General features: G+C 51.0%; 2 protein-coding genes across 6 annotated transcripts; one reads left to right on the top strand and one right to left on the bottom strand.

The window, feature by feature from the left end:
• Nucleotides 1-410: 410 nt before the first annotated feature.
• Nucleotides 411-5,150, top strand: TOMM40L (translocase of outer mitochondrial membrane 40 like). 4 transcript variants are annotated; one of them, XM_032397258.1, is made up of 10 exons: nt 411-530; nt 878-996; nt 1,289-1,356; nt 1,651-1,743; nt 2,023-2,124; nt 2,279-2,384; nt 2,529-2,651; nt 2,767-2,843; nt 3,059-3,161; nt 3,303-5,150. In XM_032397258.1, exons 2-10 carry the CDS (start codon nt 882-884, stop codon nt 3,440-3,442), a joined length of 927 nt encoding a protein of 308 aa, XP_032253149.1. In that variant the 5' UTR covers nt 411-530; nt 878-881; the 3' UTR covers nt 3,443-5,150. The 4 variants fall into 4 exon arrangements, with proteins under 4 accessions (XP_032253149.1, XP_032253148.1, XP_032253147.1 ...); XM_032397257.1 differs by having other exon boundaries at nt 847-996; XM_032397256.1 differs by having other exon boundaries at nt 747-996.
• On the bottom strand, nt 4,053-11,309 carry NR1I3 (nuclear receptor subfamily 1 group I member 3). Of its 2 annotated transcripts, none has more exons than XM_032397260.1 (7): nt 8,315-11,309; nt 7,726-7,856; nt 6,393-6,562; nt 6,036-6,175; nt 5,650-5,795; nt 5,170-5,578; nt 4,053-4,307 (listed from the first exon to the last, which is right to left on the bottom strand). In XM_032397260.1, the coding sequence occupies exons 1-7, from the start codon at nt 8,419-8,421 to the stop codon at nt 4,178-4,180; spliced, it is 1,233 nt and encodes a 410-aa protein (XP_032253151.1). In that variant the 5' UTR covers nt 8,422-11,309; the 3' UTR covers nt 4,053-4,177. The 2 variants fall into 2 exon arrangements, with proteins under 2 accessions (XP_032253151.1, XP_032253152.1); XM_032397261.1 differs by having other exon boundaries at nt 4,062-4,121; nt 5,142-5,566.
• Nucleotides 11,310-16,188: the final 4,879 nt, after the last annotated feature.

The following is a 16,188-nucleotide window of genomic DNA, read 5'->3' as shown; positions in this document are numbered from 1 at the left end:
AACCAGGGTTCGAATGCAGTATTCACGATCATTCCCTCTGCCACCCTTCACAAAACGGAAGCCTCCAGGCTGTGCGGCGAAAGGAGTTGGCCCAAGCTCCAAGATGCTCCCTCTGGTGTCTAGTACATTCACCGGCGTTTTCCCGACCTTGTTAAGGCCGGGCGATCTAAGGCCATCTACTTGAGTAAGTCTGAGGAGCTGCCAATCAAGTCCCGCCCGCCTCTGCAGTGCCTGGGTTGGAGCTCTCTTGGACCTGACTCTGCCTCTCCTCTGCTTCCTCCTCTCCCATTGGCCCCTGGGAGACGGAGGCAGCTTTTTTTTTTTTTTTTTTTTTAAATCGATTGGGCGGGGCCCAATCAAGGGAGGGTCGGGTCTTTGATGTCTTTTTTTGCCCGATTCCAAGATGGCGCTCATGACCACGCTGATAATGCAGCGTGAAGCCGCAGTACTGCCATCACTCAAGATGGCTGCCCCCATCAAGATGACCGGGGTGTGCCGGGGGAAAAGGGGCAGCATGATAATCTGAGACGGTAAGGGCTATTGCTTCATTGCAAGCCTCGCCTTGGGGCCTAGGAATGAAGAGCAGAAAGACTGGGAAGCTGGGTGAGGTCTGTGATGAGAGCTAGGATTAGAGAATGGGGGAGGGGACGGGGTGACAGGTGGGGTGAAGAATCAAAGATGGGACGGGAGTGTGCCTGGGGTTCAATCTCCCCACCGGTACCCTCTCCCCACTCTTCCTGTTCCAGGTCTAGCATCGGACCATGTGGAAGTTTCTGGGACGGGGGAGTCGGATGATGGGGGGTGGGACCCGTGGGGGGGAGAGGGAGCAATAGCGTCCTTTCTCAGGCTAACCCGGCCCCTCCCCTGTTCTCTGGAGTGAAATGGGGAACACACTGGGCCTGGCACCGATGGGGGCTTTGCCCCGCCGGAGTCCCCGTCGAGAGGAACCTCTGCCCAACCCTGGGAGCTTCGATGAGCTGCACCGGCTATGCAAAGGTGAGAAGTTGGCATTTGGGTGTCTCACGTTGAAGGGGCAGAGGAGGGGAGGGTCTTGAATGCTGGGTGTCCTGTGATGGGAGCAGGAAAGGGGAGATCCCAGCTGGGGCATCCAGCCTCAGGGAGGATCGGGTGCCCGAATGGAGTGGAACATTTCGCGGTAGGACTTGAAAGGAGGTCAGTGCCTCCAGAGTGCTCTCAATGGGATTGCAAGGGGAGACTACTTCTTGGGGTAGGGGTTCCTTGTCTGTGCTTATGTTCCTCCCCTTCCCCTCCCCTCCACGCCCTTCAGATGTGTTCCCAGCACAGATGGAGGGAGTGAAGCTCGTTGTCAACAAGGTTCTGAGCAGCCATTTCCAGGTGCTCCCACTTCTCTGGCCCTCCTTACGGTTCCTGCCTGCCTATCCCTGGATCCTCTCCTCCTTGCCTTTGTACTCAAGCTTTAACCAGGCTATGTGGGACAAATGAGGGAGGATGTGGGGCTCTCTTTACTTCCCTTGCCTGGGGACTTGTTGCTTTTAGTTTTGGTGACCCTCTGTGTATGCTGGGATATTTGGGATTCTTATTAGGCCTTCCAGATGGGGAGAAAAGGAAGGGTGGAACGGGGATTGAAATGGGCAGGCATGCTTTCCTCCATGACTTCTCTTTCCCCAGGTGGCTCACACGGTGCATATGAGTGCCCTGGGCTTGCCAGGCTATCACCTCCATGCGGCCTATGCAGGGGACCGGCAACTTAGCCCCACCGAGGTGAGGACTCCTCACACCTGGGTCATCTCCCTCAAAGCCCAGCCGGGACGCGGGTGGAGAGGAGGAGGAAATGAGTGCGTTATGGGGAAGAATGTACAGGGCACCTGCTTCTCTGTTTCCTCTGAATGGGAGAGAGTGGGGGAAGTATTTGTGATGAGCCGGAGTTTGTCTCTGTGGCTCCACTAGGGGGCGCTGGGTACTGTTAGGAAATCCTGGCCGGTTGCATGGAAGCTGAGTGGTGCCCCCCAGCTCAGGCTTACTGTGCGCGCTCTTCAACAGGTGTTCCCCACTGTGGTAGGGGATATGGACAGCAGTGGCAGCCTCAACGCCCAGGTCCTGCTCCTCTTGGCAGAGCGGCTCCGAGCCAAGGCTGTCTTCCAGGTGACCCATGGTTCCTGCCTCCATCCTGAAGCATTTCCTCTTTCCCCATGAGTGTCCTGCTCAGGGGGGGCTCCAGGGAGAGGAGCAGGGCAGGAGTGATCGTCCGGGCGGGGGCGGGGGTCGGGGGGCTTTACTCCTTGTTCTCCCTCCCCAGACGCAGCAGGCCAAGTTCCTGACGTGGCAGTTTGATGGCGAGTACCGAGGAGATGACTGTACAGCCACTCTGACCCTGGGGAATCCCGACCTGATCGGGGAATCGGGTGAGGAGCTGGGGCGGGGTGCTTGCATCTTGGCCGCCTCTGCCTTCTCATCGTCTGTACAGTTGAGGGATTAGAAACTTCTTGGGCAGGCTGGCCTGGGTGCCGCCGCTGGGACCGACTCCGTGTCTCCCCACTACCCCGCAGTGATCGTGGTGGCTCACTTCCTGCAGAGCCTCACCCATCGGCTGGTGCTGGGAGGAGAGCTAGTTTATCACCGGAGGCCAGGCGAAGAGGGCGCCATCCTGACACTGGCTGGGAAGTACTCGGGTACGGGGTGAGGGGGAATCGTGACAGGGAGGGGACATTCTGAACTCGGTGAGGGCTGCTGGCCTGCGTCCTGCTACAGTAACGCTCCTTGTCTCCCGCATTTTGGTTTTTACAGCGGTACACTGGGTAGCTACACTGAATGTGGGATCAGGTGGGGCCCATGCAAGTTATTACCACAGGGCAAACGAACAGGTGAGACTACCGATGCCGCCCCCGCCCCAGCAAGTCAGTGGGGAACTGGTGCCCCTGCACACCTCTGCAGGCCGCGCTGCCCTGCGGCTCTGCCCTCCCACACGGCACAGATGTTTCACGCATGCCTCCGTCTCACTGACCGCCCCCTCCCCCTCAGGACTCCTCTGGTCCTCACTGACGCACATCCCTCTCCCATCCTTGCCCATGGTTCTCAGGTCCAGGTTGGAGTGGAATTTGAGGCCAACACAAGGCTACAAGACACAACCTTCTCCTTTGGTTACCACCTGACTCTGCCCCAGGCCAACATGGTATTTAGAGGTAAGGGTTATGAAGATGGCGTCCGGACGTGCTGAGGGACTGGGCGGACAGAGGGAGGAGGGAAGCGTCCTTCTGACCTTGCTTCTGACCCCTGTCTCCAAGCCTGTGAAATAACCTCGTGTGTATCCTGTTCCCCAACAGGCTTGGTGGACAGTAACTGGTGTGTGGGTGCTGTGCTGGAGAAGAAGATGCCCCCCTTGCCTGTCACCCTAGCCCTTGGAGCCTTCCTCAATCACTGGCGCAACAGATTCCACTGTGGCTTCAGCATCACTGTGGGCTGAGGGGTCCCAGAGCCAGCCCCCACAGACGCTGGAACCTCCAAGTCAGGTGCCCTAGGGCCAGAGACTAGGCCCCCTCTCCAGAGCCCACCTTGCCGGGTGACCTGTGGGTCCCAGGAGCAGAGTGGGGGACAGGACCGTGCCCTCCTCAGAACTGGAGCTGCCACAGGGGCAGCTGCTGAGGCAGTGGTGTGAGGCCCCCACCTCTGCCACCGGCCCCAGGCTCCTCTTCCCATGCTCTTGTGGCTCTGGACTAAGGGAGAAGGATTAAGGGGTGTGTCTGGCCAACTTTTCTCCCCTCACTTCCCCCCTTCTTCGTTTCCCTATCGATTAAAGCTCCTAGGTTCTTCCTCTTCAGAGCAGAACAGTCTGCATGGGATTAGCTCCCTATCCTGTTTTCCATCCCAGAGTCTCCCAGGGCTGGGAAGAGGACGGCTGAAGGGCTAAATCTTTGACCTCAGAAAGTGCCCCCCGCCCCCATTCCCAGAAGGAGCTTCTTTACCTCTTAGCCCTGAGGCTTCCTCCTTCCCCATCTTCCATGCTTCCAGACAACAACTCTGTCCCCATGATCATCCCCACCAACCCCAAGACTGCATGAAGAGGCAGTTATTGCTTTAGTCTTTCATTGCAACCACTGGGCTCCCTTTCTACTGGTTCCAACCTCTGGCCCCAGCATTTTCCCCTTTCCAGTCCAACGTGTGCAGATGGCTGGGCTGGGGGAGGAGGCAAGCTGGGGCCTCAGCTGCAGATCTCCTGGAGCAGTGGCATCATGGCGGACAGTCCCTGGATGTGCTGGATTTGGTACCCATATGCGTTGTTAATGCTCCGGAGCTCAGCCAACAGGCCCAGCAGCTTCGCATATAGAAACCTTTGGAGGAAGTAGTGGGGTCACCAGGGAAAGAGGAAAGTTAGGTAGCCGAGAGTCTTGTCTTGAGGTCTTGCTCCCCTGAACTTTCCCTCAGTGAAGCTAGGTCTGAACACTAGAGAAACTCATGCTCTGGTTTGACAAATTTATCAAAAATTCCAAAGGTCCCCGAGGTCTTCTCTCACCATGCTGTTTTTCTTGAACCCAGAGGTCTGAGGGCCAAGTGTGAAGAAAGCCCCAGACTTGGTCAGAACTTCACCTGTGTGGAATCTGTGGATCTGGCCTTCTAGAGGAGGTTCTAGAAGGTGGGTGTGTTCTATGGTCTAAAGCATCCCTCTTCTGGCCAGACTGGCTCATTGAGGAACAAACGAGAACAAGCAGAGTGTACCTCAGAGCCTGGATAGATCATGGACTGTTGAGCCAGGGACTGGCTTTGGCCATGAAACTGAATGACCATAATAACTTCAAGGGGGATGAAAAATTAAAGGAATGGGCCAATGGAGAGGAAGGGAAGGGTGAAGGAAAGAGAGCAAATGAGAATCTTGGAAGGCTGCTTTAGCCCGCAGAGTTGGGTGGGTGAGGTGATGGATGCCACCAATCTCAGGAATGCTATTATACGGAGCCTGCGAGCTACGACTTTGCATCTCTACTGAATAAAAAAAAAAAAAAATCTGGAAAAAATCAGATGAAACAGCAGTAGGAGCGATTTGGATGCCAGAACCATATGAGGTGCGAGGGAAGGACTAGAGCCCCCAAGGGACCTGGTTTCCCAGAGGAAAGGAAAGTAAAAGCATTCCTCCTGAGCTCAGTGTTTCCCTCGCCTTCCTGCCCCGGCGCAGCTCCAAGCCCCCAGGCTCCCCCGTACCGATCCCGATGCCTTGGCGGCTGGCCTTTGATGTAGCTCTGCAGGGTCAGTGCCATCATCTCTTGCAGACGATCGATCTCCTCCTTCTGGGTAACCCCAGGCCTGTCTGTAAGAGGGGGGAGGGGGCGGGAAGGACAGGTGGGGAGCAGGCGTGGGCCTATAGCACAGCTGGACCCAGGCTGGGTTTGAAGCCAAGGCCCTGGCACAGAGGGATTCACAGGGCTGGGAGTTTGGGCAGAGGTGGAGGAGCAAAAGCTTCTGGGCTTTGGGGGATGCTCACCGGGAGAGAAGAGGGCCATGGCGGCCATGAGCACATACTCGGGCTCCTGGAGCTGGAATCGCCTCAATGTGGCATGGAAGCGAAAGAGCAACTCTAAAAACTCTTCCTGGAACCCCACTGTGGGAGATGCTAGCCTCAGGATCCTTCCGGTCACCCCGCCACAGACCGCTCGGCAAGGGCCGCGTACCCGCGGGCCTCACCGTGGACGCCATCCTCCAGCGTGTAGCGGAGCGGCCCACAGAGGAAGTTTCGTGTTTGGAGACAGAAAGTGGTATTGAGTGCGATATGGCAGATTTCAACCGCTGCTCCCTTGAGAAGGGAGATCTGGTCCTCCATGGGCAGGGACCTGTACGGAGCAGACAAGAGCATTTTAGGCTCTGCCCTGAACTTCAGAGAGGGAGAGGAGCTCCCAGTGCTGCTTGAGATACTTAAAACCGGAAGAGGGAATTCAAGACCTGGTGCTTGGAAAGGCTGCAAGATGGGTTTAGAGGGTCAGTGACTGTTTTTGGTGTGTGTGTGTGTGTGTGTGCGTGGTTATAATTTATTGGAGGGTTTTCCTCCTGAAAGGTAAGGGGAGGTCACATACCGGAAGAGGGGCAGATCCTTGGTGAACTTGATGACTTGCTGTACCATGAAAGTGTTGACCTCTGCGAAGTGCTCGAGCAGAGGCAGTGGGGGGACTGGGATGGGCAGGCGCTGGTGGTGGATGAACAGATGAGCCGGCGGCTGCAGAGATCAGAGCCCGAGTGAGTGGCCCTGGCCCCAGGGATCTCTCCAGCCCTCTCCTGGAAGAGTTCTGGGCCGAGGAGCCTGTCGACGGTGGGGTTCTGGGGAAGTCTCGTCCTCCGTCCTGGGGCATGGCACACCCGCCCCCTCCCTCGGGTCAGCCTCCTCAGGCGCCCCGTTGGTCCCCTTTCAGACCAAAGTCCATATAAAGTCTCACCCTGAACTGCACGAACTGGTCAAACATGGTGCCCACGTGGCGGGCGTGGGCCCCCAGGAGTGTCTGGACTAACTCTTGCTGCCCCTTGCTCAGCTGCACAGCTGCCCACTGTGCCCGCCGCTGGGCCTGCTTCGCCCGCCGCTGGGCCAGGGCTTCTGCCGACAGGATCACTGTGCCCAGGGAAGATGAAGGCCAGCGCCATTGAGACCCGTGGGGAGCACCTCTCTCTGCCAGCCCCCTGTCTGGGAGCCTTTGGGTACCGTGAGCGATGAAGGATGTGGGGAGGGAGCAGCATTCCTGCGGCCTCCTTGGGTGCGGCTGAAGTCCTAGAGGCCCCAGGGGGTAGGCGATCCCTGTCCACCCTCCCCAGCCCGGGAGGCCCCACCGCGGAAAACAAGGCACCAACCGGGGGAAAGGAGGGGTAGAGAGTAAAGCGGTCGCAGTGAAAGGAGATGTCTGGTTTCTGGGAAACCACTGAAGAGGGAGGGCTCTTGGTTCCTAAAGCATCACCTTCTGTTTACATAGCCCTATAACGTCAAGGGTTCTGAGGTTAAATCTCGCTGGATGAAACAACCCTATGGGTAGAGGGTAGTCAAGGCAGATGTTATTATCCAGATTTTTCAGATACATAAGCGGGCTGGCATTCTAGTGGCAGGTCCAAGGTCACAAAACACTAAAGTGATGCAAGCCAAGATTTTTTGACTTCTACAGTTTCCGCTGCTCCATATTGAAAAGTAGTGTGCTATCACGGGAAAGCAAGGGCTTGGGAGTCAGATGGAAGAGTCTGAACATGGACACAGTAACTTTGTATCTGAGTGAGCTCCGGCACATTGACTTCTGTGAGTTCCGGTGACATGGTCTGTTGGGAGCATAGCCTAATTATGTGGCACACAATAACGGCGTGCAATGATTCATTCAACAGTTATCAAGTACCTACTAAGTGACATGCACCTTATGTGAGAGACAGAGATTCAAGCCATGTGGTTATCTAGGGGAAGAGCAATCTGGGTGGAGGGACTGGCAAGTGCAGAAGTCCCCAGGAAGGTGTGCTGGTGTGCTTGAGGGTGTCACTGAAGTCAGTGTGGCTCTGAGTGATGGAGCAAGGCAGGAAGAGTAGGAGAGGAAATCTGGGGGGCTCTATGGGGGAGCTAGACCACGAGATCTCAGACTGTAAGAGAGGTGGGGAGCCACTGGGGTTTTGAGCAGAATAGAAACATCATCTGACTTGTTTCCAAAAGCTTACTCCTCTTGCGTGGAGAATATGCTTTGGGAACGAGGGTAAAGCAGAGAGACCTAGTCAGTGGGTTCTCGTGTTGGTAGGGGGCCAACTCACTTTCCTTCTTCATGCCAGCATCTAGGCACTTCTGCAACCTGCAGGCTGGGCAGTGGCGCCTCTGGGCCTTGTTGACCTTACAGCTTCCAGCAAAGGGGCAGGTGAGACCAGTGTTTTTGCTGACTGTTCGTCTGTGAGAGATGGAGACGTCTGGGAGGGTGGTCGCAGATGGCAGTGAACAGGTGGCTATGTGAGGGGCTGAGACGACATGATCTACAAGGATGTGTGGGGACGTGGGCTAACCTGAGCTGTGCCCAAGGGTCCCTAAGGGTGGGTAGGGTACAACACATCTGGAGCATAGGCGCACAAGGTCACTGGCTTGGTGCTTTGCAGGTAGTGAGTACAGAAGAAGTGCTCTTGACTAAGGGGTTGTGACCACAGGACAGACACAGCCTTCCCCTTATTATTCTATTCACGCACCTATTTATGAGATGTTGAGGTTGGCAAGATGTAGCATGCTAGCCACAGGGCAGTTAGGCTCCGAGAGGCAGGAGTAACACAGCTGGACGAGCTCGGCCATGTGCCACAGCTCAAAGACTGCCTGGTGGGCAGTTTGGGAGGTTGTTTCTCCTGGGGAGGAGGCTCTTACCTGAAGAAGCCCTTGCAGCCCTCACAAGTCAGGGCGTGGAAGTGATAACCGGTGGCTCGGTCCCCACATACCATACAGCTCCTCGGCCCATCCTCCCCACTGGCCATGGCTTCAGATGTTGCAATGGCCGTTGTAGGCCCCTGGATGTGGGAAGGGTTAGCGGTTAGCTGGAGGCCACCCTTGATGCTCTTCTCCCGCTTCTTTAGAACCTCTTCCCAAACCTGCCCTGGGCCTGACCCTCTGCATTGTCTGTACTTTATTGCTTTTAGTCTCTGGCCCCCAAAAGATTTCCTACCTGCTACTCTTAGGCCTGTCACCTGCAGGCCACAGAATCTGGTGTGGGCTGCCTCTCCCCAGACTTCCACTCTGCCCCTGCTTTCCCCTTGGTCTCAGGACCTGCCAGTGTTTGCAGTTAGGGATTATGGCCCTCTGTACCTGGAAAACAAGGAACTTCTGCTGTGTGTGGCCTCCAGTTGTTCTCAGCGACTACCTAGATAAGGCACAGACTCTGGACCCAGGGCAAAGGCCCAGGTGGGAGGTTTTCCCAGCATGCCCATGGTGTAGGTTGCTGGCACCTGGGGGACCTCATGACTCACTAGAAGCTGCTGCTTATCAGACCCATGGAGATCTTCCCTACTACTGAGCTTCAGGCTAGATCTGTAGGCCTCCTTTGAACCTGGATCTTGGATAAGCTGGGAAGAGAGAGGGAGAGACAGAGCAAGGTTTTTCACGTGCAGTTTGACAATAGTAAAAGAATAGGCATACCAATTGCACAAGGCTCCCAAAAGGAAGGTTCTTGGAAAGAGACCAGGGTCTAATTAAGAGCTTATGCGAAGAGCTAGTGAGATCTACACTTCCTAACTAGGGGGGGCTGAGAATTACGTCAGAGTGGCCTCTTAACAAATTAGAGGTAGTAGTTAGGATTGATTTGAGGACTCTTGCACCGAGCTGGCTTCGTGGGCACGTGACCTGTGCAGGTACACAGGACCCTGACCTTGAGGGGTCTCGGGTTTGGTTTCATGCTCTGCCATTGCTGTCTTGAAATTCTCAACGGTTTTTGAACAAGGGAATCTGCATTTTCATTTTTCAGTGGGTGCCACAAATTACGCTCTCGGTCCTGCCTGGAGCCAAGATGGACTTCTAATGAATAGGTTTAAGAATCGCAAGTAGGAGTCTTCACCAGGGTTGTCTAAGTGCTTCATTGGCACTGCAGAATATTTTTGCAGGGGTGAGTGTGAGTGTGAGTGTGTGTGTGTGTGTGTGTGTGTGTATTCTCCCAATATCTATGAACAGAAAAAGTATCTCAAAAGCTATTTGGATGTTTTGGGGATGGACAATATGTTGGTTACATCTATGTTGGATAAATCTGTTATCATACACGCACTGGAATAAAGTCCAAAGCTGAGTCTTCTAATTTGAAAGGTCCTTCTCACTACAGATCTCCCCGGGTGTTTGCTGTTTCTGCACTGTACAGTCCTCTCCCACTAGAAATAAGCATTTTCCTTTTTTTTGGTCCTGTCTTTTTCTTCCATTAAGAGTTCAATTATAATTAACGTTGCCCTAAATATGAGTTTAAAACCCACGTGCAGGTTGGAGTCATAAAAACACAGAGACAGGGAAGAGACAGAGCCTTGCTTAGGTCCCCAGAATGAATTGTATAAACTATTACATTTTGCAATAAGTGGGGTTCCAGAGAGCACAGGTGCTTAGATCTGGTTCTTGGGAGATGCTGAGCACATCTCTGTGTGTGCATCTGTTGGTATGCTCGCCTGAGTGTGACTGTGAGAATGTGTACTCATTCATTTAATCAACAAATATTGACTGACAACCTACTATGTGGTAGACAGGAGGGGTGAAAAGATGAATAAGATGCTTTTCTGGCCTTATGGAACTTAAATGTGCTAGTGAGGAAGACAGACCTTTGCACAGACATAAAGAAACATAATCAGATCAATGACGGTGCTGTGCACAGAGCATATGGGACCACAGAGGAGGGGCACCTAATCCGCTTTGGCAAAAAGGTGTTGAGGAAGAGGCAGGAAAGGCTTCCTGGAGGAGTGAGAACTGGGTTGATTTTGAAAAGATAATGAGGAGTTAGGTGAAAACAAAATGCAGTTCAGAATGCAGAGAGTGCAACCTGAGAAAGTTCCAGAAGCCAGATACAAAAAGGTGTGTGTGTTGTCGAGCCACAAACAAGCCTCTCCTGCTGGAGCCCAGCACTTCAGATTGGGAGTGGGAGGGGAGGATTCTGGAGAGGTGGTCTAGGAGGCCGAGGTGTGCGCAGGGCTAGTTCACGGGGGACCCCCTGTCTCCCAGACTAAGTAGCTTGCATCCATCAGGAAGCTTCTGAAGAGGAAGTGGAGAAAGGACATGGGCAGACCTATTCTGGATAGATCTATCTTATTCTAAATACCTTACGTTGCCGGCTGTTTGGAAGACGGATTTGATGGCGCAGGACCAAGGCAACGGGACCAGGAAGGAAGCTGTTGCCATAATGTAGTTGGGAGAAGATCATGCCTGAGCTAGCCCAGTAGGAAGCTGCGGAGGAAGAGAGGGTTTTGAGAAATACATGGGAGGTGCTGTCTTTGGAACTTGGTGGCTACTAGCGTGTGCTGAGGAAGAGGAGGAAGAGTCAAACATGACTCCAGGTTTCTAGCATGAGTGATTAAGTGGATGCGGGTACCATCCCCTCGCAGAGAGATGACAGGAGGACGGTGTTCTGCATACACCCACCAGTTTATTAGCGGACTTCACTTGGACGTCACATAGGCATCTCAAATTCAGTAGGTCTTAAAATGGTGCTCTACGATATCTAAGGACAAGCAATGAACTAAAAAATACACTAGTAGGACTGCCTCAAACTGCACAGCAAAGGAAACCATCAACAAAATGAAAAGGTAACCTACAGAATGGGAGAAAGCATTTGCAAAGGACCCATCCAGTAAGGGGTTAATATCAAAACTATATAAGAAACTCAATAGCAAAAAGCAAAACCAAAAACAAACAGCCCCCACCAATAATCCAATTAAAAATGAACGAAGGACCTGAATAGTCATTTTTCCAAAGAAGATGTTTAAATGGCCAACAGGCACATGAAAATGTGCTCAGCATCACTGATCATCAGGGCAATGCAAATCAAAACCCCAGTGAGATACCACCTCACACCAGTTAGAAGGGCGATCATCAAAAAGACAAGGGATAACAAATGGTGGCGAGAATGTGGAGAAAGGGAACCCTTGTGCGTGGGAATGTAAATTCACAGCCACCATGGAAAACAGTATGGAAGTTCCTCAAAAAATTAAAAATAGAACTACCATCTGATCCAGCAATTCCATTTCTGGGTGTATATCCAAAGGAAATAAAATCTCTGTCCTGAACAGATATGTGAATCCCTGTGTTCATTGTCGCATTATTTACAACAGCTAAGAAATGAAAACAACCTGGGTGTCCATCAAGGGATAGATGCATAAAGATGCGAATACACACACACTCACACACACACACACAGTGGAATACTATTCAGCCATAAAAAGAAGGAAATCTTGCCATTTGTGACAACATGGATGGACCTTGAGGGCTTTATGCTGAGTGAAATAAGTCAGACAGAGAAAGACAAATACTGTGTGATCTCACTTATATGTGGAATCTAAGACAAACTCATAGAAACAGAGATCAGATTTTTGGTTGCCAGAGGTGGATGGTGGGGGATGTGGGGGAATTGGGTGAAAGTAGTCAAAAGGAGGGGCGCCTGGGTGGCTCAGTTGGTTAAGCGTCTGCCTTCGTTCATTCGTCTCAAGTCATGATGCCAGGGTCCCGGGATCGAGCCCCGTGTCGGGGGGGCTTCCTGCTCAGCGGGGAGCCTGCTTCTCCCTCTCCCACTGCCACTCCCCCTGCTTGTGCTCTCTCACTCGTGCTCTCTCTCTCTCTCAAATAAATAAATAAAATATTTTTTAAAAAGTGGTCAAAAGGTATAAACTCCTAGTTAAAAGATAAAAAAATTCTGAGGATGTAATGTAGAGCATGATGACTCTAGTTAACAATATTGTATATTTGAAGGCAGCTATGAGAGTAGATCTTAAAAATTCTCATTACCAGGGAAAAAAATTTAGGGCTATATCAGGTGAATCATTTCACAATATATACATATGTCAAATCATTATGTTCTATACCTCAAACTTATATGATGTTATATGTCAAGTATATCTTAATAATACTGAAAAATAAAATAAAATGAACCACTGTCAACCCCCACTAACTTCTGTATTACCTAACTTGGTGACTATCCCAGCATGAGAAAGTGGAAAGTGCGTGAGTTTTGGAGTCATACAGACTTAGATTTAAATTCTGACTCAGGCTGTCGTTAGCTGAATTACTTTTGTTCCTCCTTCCCTAACTATTTGACGTCACTGAGACCCAGCTCCGTGAGAGTCTGGTATCACCAGGCTGGGCCAATCCCAGACAAGGGAAGGGAAGCTGACTTCCTCCTCCCAGATCCGTAGGACATGCTGAGAGGGGAGTTCAGTTTGGTGGAGAGATGCTCTGGCCCAGTGCTGTCCCTTCTTCTGGGGCCCAGGGATCGCCCTGAGCCTTGTTCTTCTTGTAGGTGCCTTTGGGACATGCCTCTCTGAGCACAGAATAAGTACAGAAGTGCTCCCAGCCTTGGGGTGCCGGGCTGGCTCAGTCGAAAGAATGTGTGAGTCTTGATCTTGAGGTCATGAGTTTGAGTCCCATGTGGGGTGTAGAGATTACTTAAATAAATAAAACTTAAAAAAAGAAAAAGAAGTGATCCCAGTCTTAGAGTCTCTCCCACAGAGCAAGACTGAGGCTGGGAGCTGCTGGGGTATGCCTCTGACTTCCACAGTGAGCAGGCTTTCAGGTGTCCTTAGCCTCTTCCCACATGCCTGTCCCAGCGTCTGAAAAACATCTGTGTTGGTTATGGCCTAGTGAGTTAAACTCTCTGAACTTCAGTTTTCTTATCTGGAAAAGGGGGTTAATAACACCCATTAGCCAGGTTTGTTGTGAAGATTACATAAAGTAATATATGTAAAGTTACTTAGTGTTTGGAACATGGAAGGAAGTCGATACATATTCATTCTCTTACCCTCTTCCTTTCCTTCCTCTCCATTGCCACCTGCTCCCAGATGCCAAGCCAGAAGCTGGGGAGTCCCCTAGCCTTCTTTCTCTCCCTTGCTCCCTAAAAATGATCAGATGTCAAGCCTGTCATGCCATCTCCCAGCCTCTTAGCTAAATTCAGGCCCTCCTCCATTTCCCACTTATTACTGCAGTAACCTATTAAATTATTCTCCCTACACCCAGCCTCATCTCCTTCCAGCCCATCCTCCATGCTGTTGCTATTTCTAAAATGCAAATTTGATCATGTCTCTTTCCTGCTTAAAATTCTTCATTTGCTTCCCATCACCTTCAGGATAAAATCCAATCTCTTTAGCATGTCACACACAATCCTTTGTGATCTGGCCCTGATCTATCACTCTGGCCTCATCTACTCCAACCCCACTTCCCTCCCCTGATCCAACACATCACATTTTGGCTCTAGATGTGCTTAAACATTTAGAAATCCCTGAACACGCGATGTTCACTCACCTCTGAGCGTCAGCCCTTGTTATTCCATCCGGTTGGAGTTGCCATATACGCCTCCACTTCCAAATCACCACACCCCTCCTCCCCGGTCCTCCTGATCCACCTGGCCCTGCAGGCCTGAGCACAGAAGATCGCCCTGGGAGCCTGGGGGTCAGAGCTACGCCTCAGCACACACATCTGTCACAACACTTACCACGTTGCAGAGCAGTTGTCTGTTTCTTTCTGACTCTTGTCAATCAACTGTGAATTGTTGAAGCCAAGAGCCGCCTCTGTCACTTTTAGATCCTTAAGGTTTACATACACCGGGCACATTTAGTACATGTTTATGGAATGAGTAAATAGGCTAGGATATGCATTAAGGTCTGATTCCAAGCTCATGCCCTTCCCACGTGGCTCATATGTTATTATTTGGGAATGCACTCATTCATTTAGCAAATATTTAATGGAATCTACTTTGTGCCAGGCCTGTTCTAGCAGCGCAGGTTCCGTGGGGTCGCCTGGATACATTCTTGTTTCCCTCTGTGGTCGCTGTCTTTCAGAGAGGATCCTGATCCTTTGCTATCCTGATTCTCTGACGGGATACTTAGTCTTCTAGTCTGATTCCTGACTCCATTCTGACTTCCGAACCAGTGCTGGCTTCGGTTCCCACCTGCTATGTTTGCATTTGACATGTCACTGACCTCACTCAGGTGTCCATGGAGCCCAATCTCCAGTCTCACTCAGCCTGCTTTTTCCTGTGCGCCGCCCCCCCCCCCCCAATCCCGGGTTCTGGCTCAAACACTTCCCTTCTCTTCTGTTACTTTCCCTACACTCACCCAGAGTCTTATACTTTGCACAACAGCAACATCTCCATCTTGTTCTCCTGGCTCCTAATCTTTCCCTTGCCAAATTAGTCCTGTTTCCTCTGCAAGAATAATCTAAACACACTGTTTGTGCGAGGGTCAGGTTTATATTCCTTGTTCTGATGTTCAAGGCCCTCACACGTCTCCTGCAGCTTCCCTGTCATCAACCACAACCTTATTTCATCGTTTTCCTCTTGTTAACACCCAGAAGACAGATGGATACATCTTTTTTTCCTTCTTCCCGTTTCCTTCCATCATTTGCCTAAATTTTATTATTCCCTTAAGGCCCAACCCAAATCCCATTTTCCCCAGGAAGCTTTTGGCTCTTTTGGCCCAGGACCATGTCTTTCTTCTTTGATCTATTACCATTTACTATTATACAACTTACACTTTGTAGCACACTTAGGTAATGTAATCATTTATGGCCGGTGAGCCAGATCTGGCCTGCTGCCTCTTTTTGCAGAGCCTATGAGCTAAGAATGGTTTTTACATTAAAATTTAAAAAGAAGAAAAAGAATATTTTATAACACATAAAAATTATATGAAATTCACACTTCAATGTCCACAAATAAAGTTTTATTAGAATAGAGCCCCACTTACTGGCTTATTGTTCAGGACTGTTTTCAAGCTGTAGTGGTTGGCTTGAATCATTTCAACAGAGACCATCAGGCCTGCAAAGCCTAATGTATTTACTATTTGGCTGTTACAGAGAAAGCTTGCAGATCTCTGATCTAGGATCTTAGATTCTCTTTATAATCTCTGCATAGCTGTTTAAGAAATTTGGAGAGGTCTGCTTCATTAAAGACAATCTTTTCAATGCTAGTTAGCAATTCATTAGAAAGGTGGGGGAAAACAGAAGAATAGGCTGCATAGACTGAGTAGGAGCTAGCCTAGTTAGAAACTGGGTAACTTAGGCAACTGCATCCCATTGGTAAGTGAGAGTCAGAGGATCTCAGGTGGATGGGGGAAAAGACCTGATCTGTCCCCTTCTTCTCTGTTTCTGATTTGGCAGAGAAAGTGTAAAAGCAGATTGGGTGATGTATAGAAGTGTTGAATCACTATATTGTACACCTGAAAGTAATATAACACTGTATGTTAACTATATTGGAATTAAAAAAAACTAAATTAGTGGGGCGCCTGGGTGGCTCATTCGGTTGAGCATCTGACTCTCGGTTTTGGCTCATGCCATGATCTTGGGGTCCAGGGATCCAGCCCCACCCTGCGTGGGGCTCCGTGCTCAGCGTGGAGTCTGCTTGAGATTCTTTCTCTCCCTCTCCCTCTGCCCCTTCCCCTGCTCACGCATGCTCTCTCACTCTCTCTCTCAAATGAATAAGTAAAATCTTGAAAAAAAAATTTTTAAGTACTAAGGAAAAAGAAAGAAAATGTAAAAGTACAGAGGAGCTAGCTAGAGAAAGGGTATTTGAGGTCTTATCT

This window comes from Phoca vitulina, unplaced genomic scaffold (genome assembly GCF_004348235.1).
Source record: "Phoca vitulina isolate PV1807 unplaced genomic scaffold, GSC_HSeal_1.0 scaffold97, whole genome shotgun sequence".
In the NCBI taxonomy this organism is placed as follows: Eukaryota; Metazoa; Chordata; class Mammalia; order Carnivora; family Phocidae; genus Phoca; species Phoca vitulina.
The sequence above is the reverse complement of the archived record's forward strand: the minus strand, read 5'-3'. Positions and strand labels throughout refer to the sequence as shown.

What these genes read in the sequence shown, in the direction of transcription:
- TOMM40L (XM_032397258.1), top strand. Translation starts at nt 882, where the DNA reads ATGGGGAACACACTGGGCCTGGCACCGATGGGGGCTTTGCCCCGCCGG. An exon ending in GGCAACTTAGCCCCACCGAG is followed by an intron (nt 1,744 to 2,022) that starts GTGAGGACTCCT and finishes GCTCTTCAACAG; the next exon opens with GTGTTCCCCACTGTGGTAGG. An exon ending in ACTGGCTGGGAAGTACTCGG is followed by an intron (nt 2,652 to 2,766) that starts GTACGGGGTGAG and finishes TGGTTTTTACAG; the next exon opens with CGGTACACTGGGTAGCTACA.
- NR1I3 (XM_032397260.1), bottom strand. Translation starts at nt 8,421, where the DNA reads ATGGCCAGTGGGGAGGATGGGCCGAGGAGCTGTATGGTATGTGGGGAC. An exon ending in AAGGATCTGCCCCTCTTCCG is followed by an intron (nt 5,796 to 6,035) that starts GTATGTGACCTC and finishes TGCTCCGTACAG; the next exon opens with GTCCCTGCCCATGGAGGACC. An exon ending in CCGCCAAGGCATCGGGATCG is followed by an intron (nt 4,308 to 5,169) that starts GTACGGGGGAGC and finishes CTTCCTCCAAAG; the next exon opens with GTTTCTATATGCGAAGCTGC.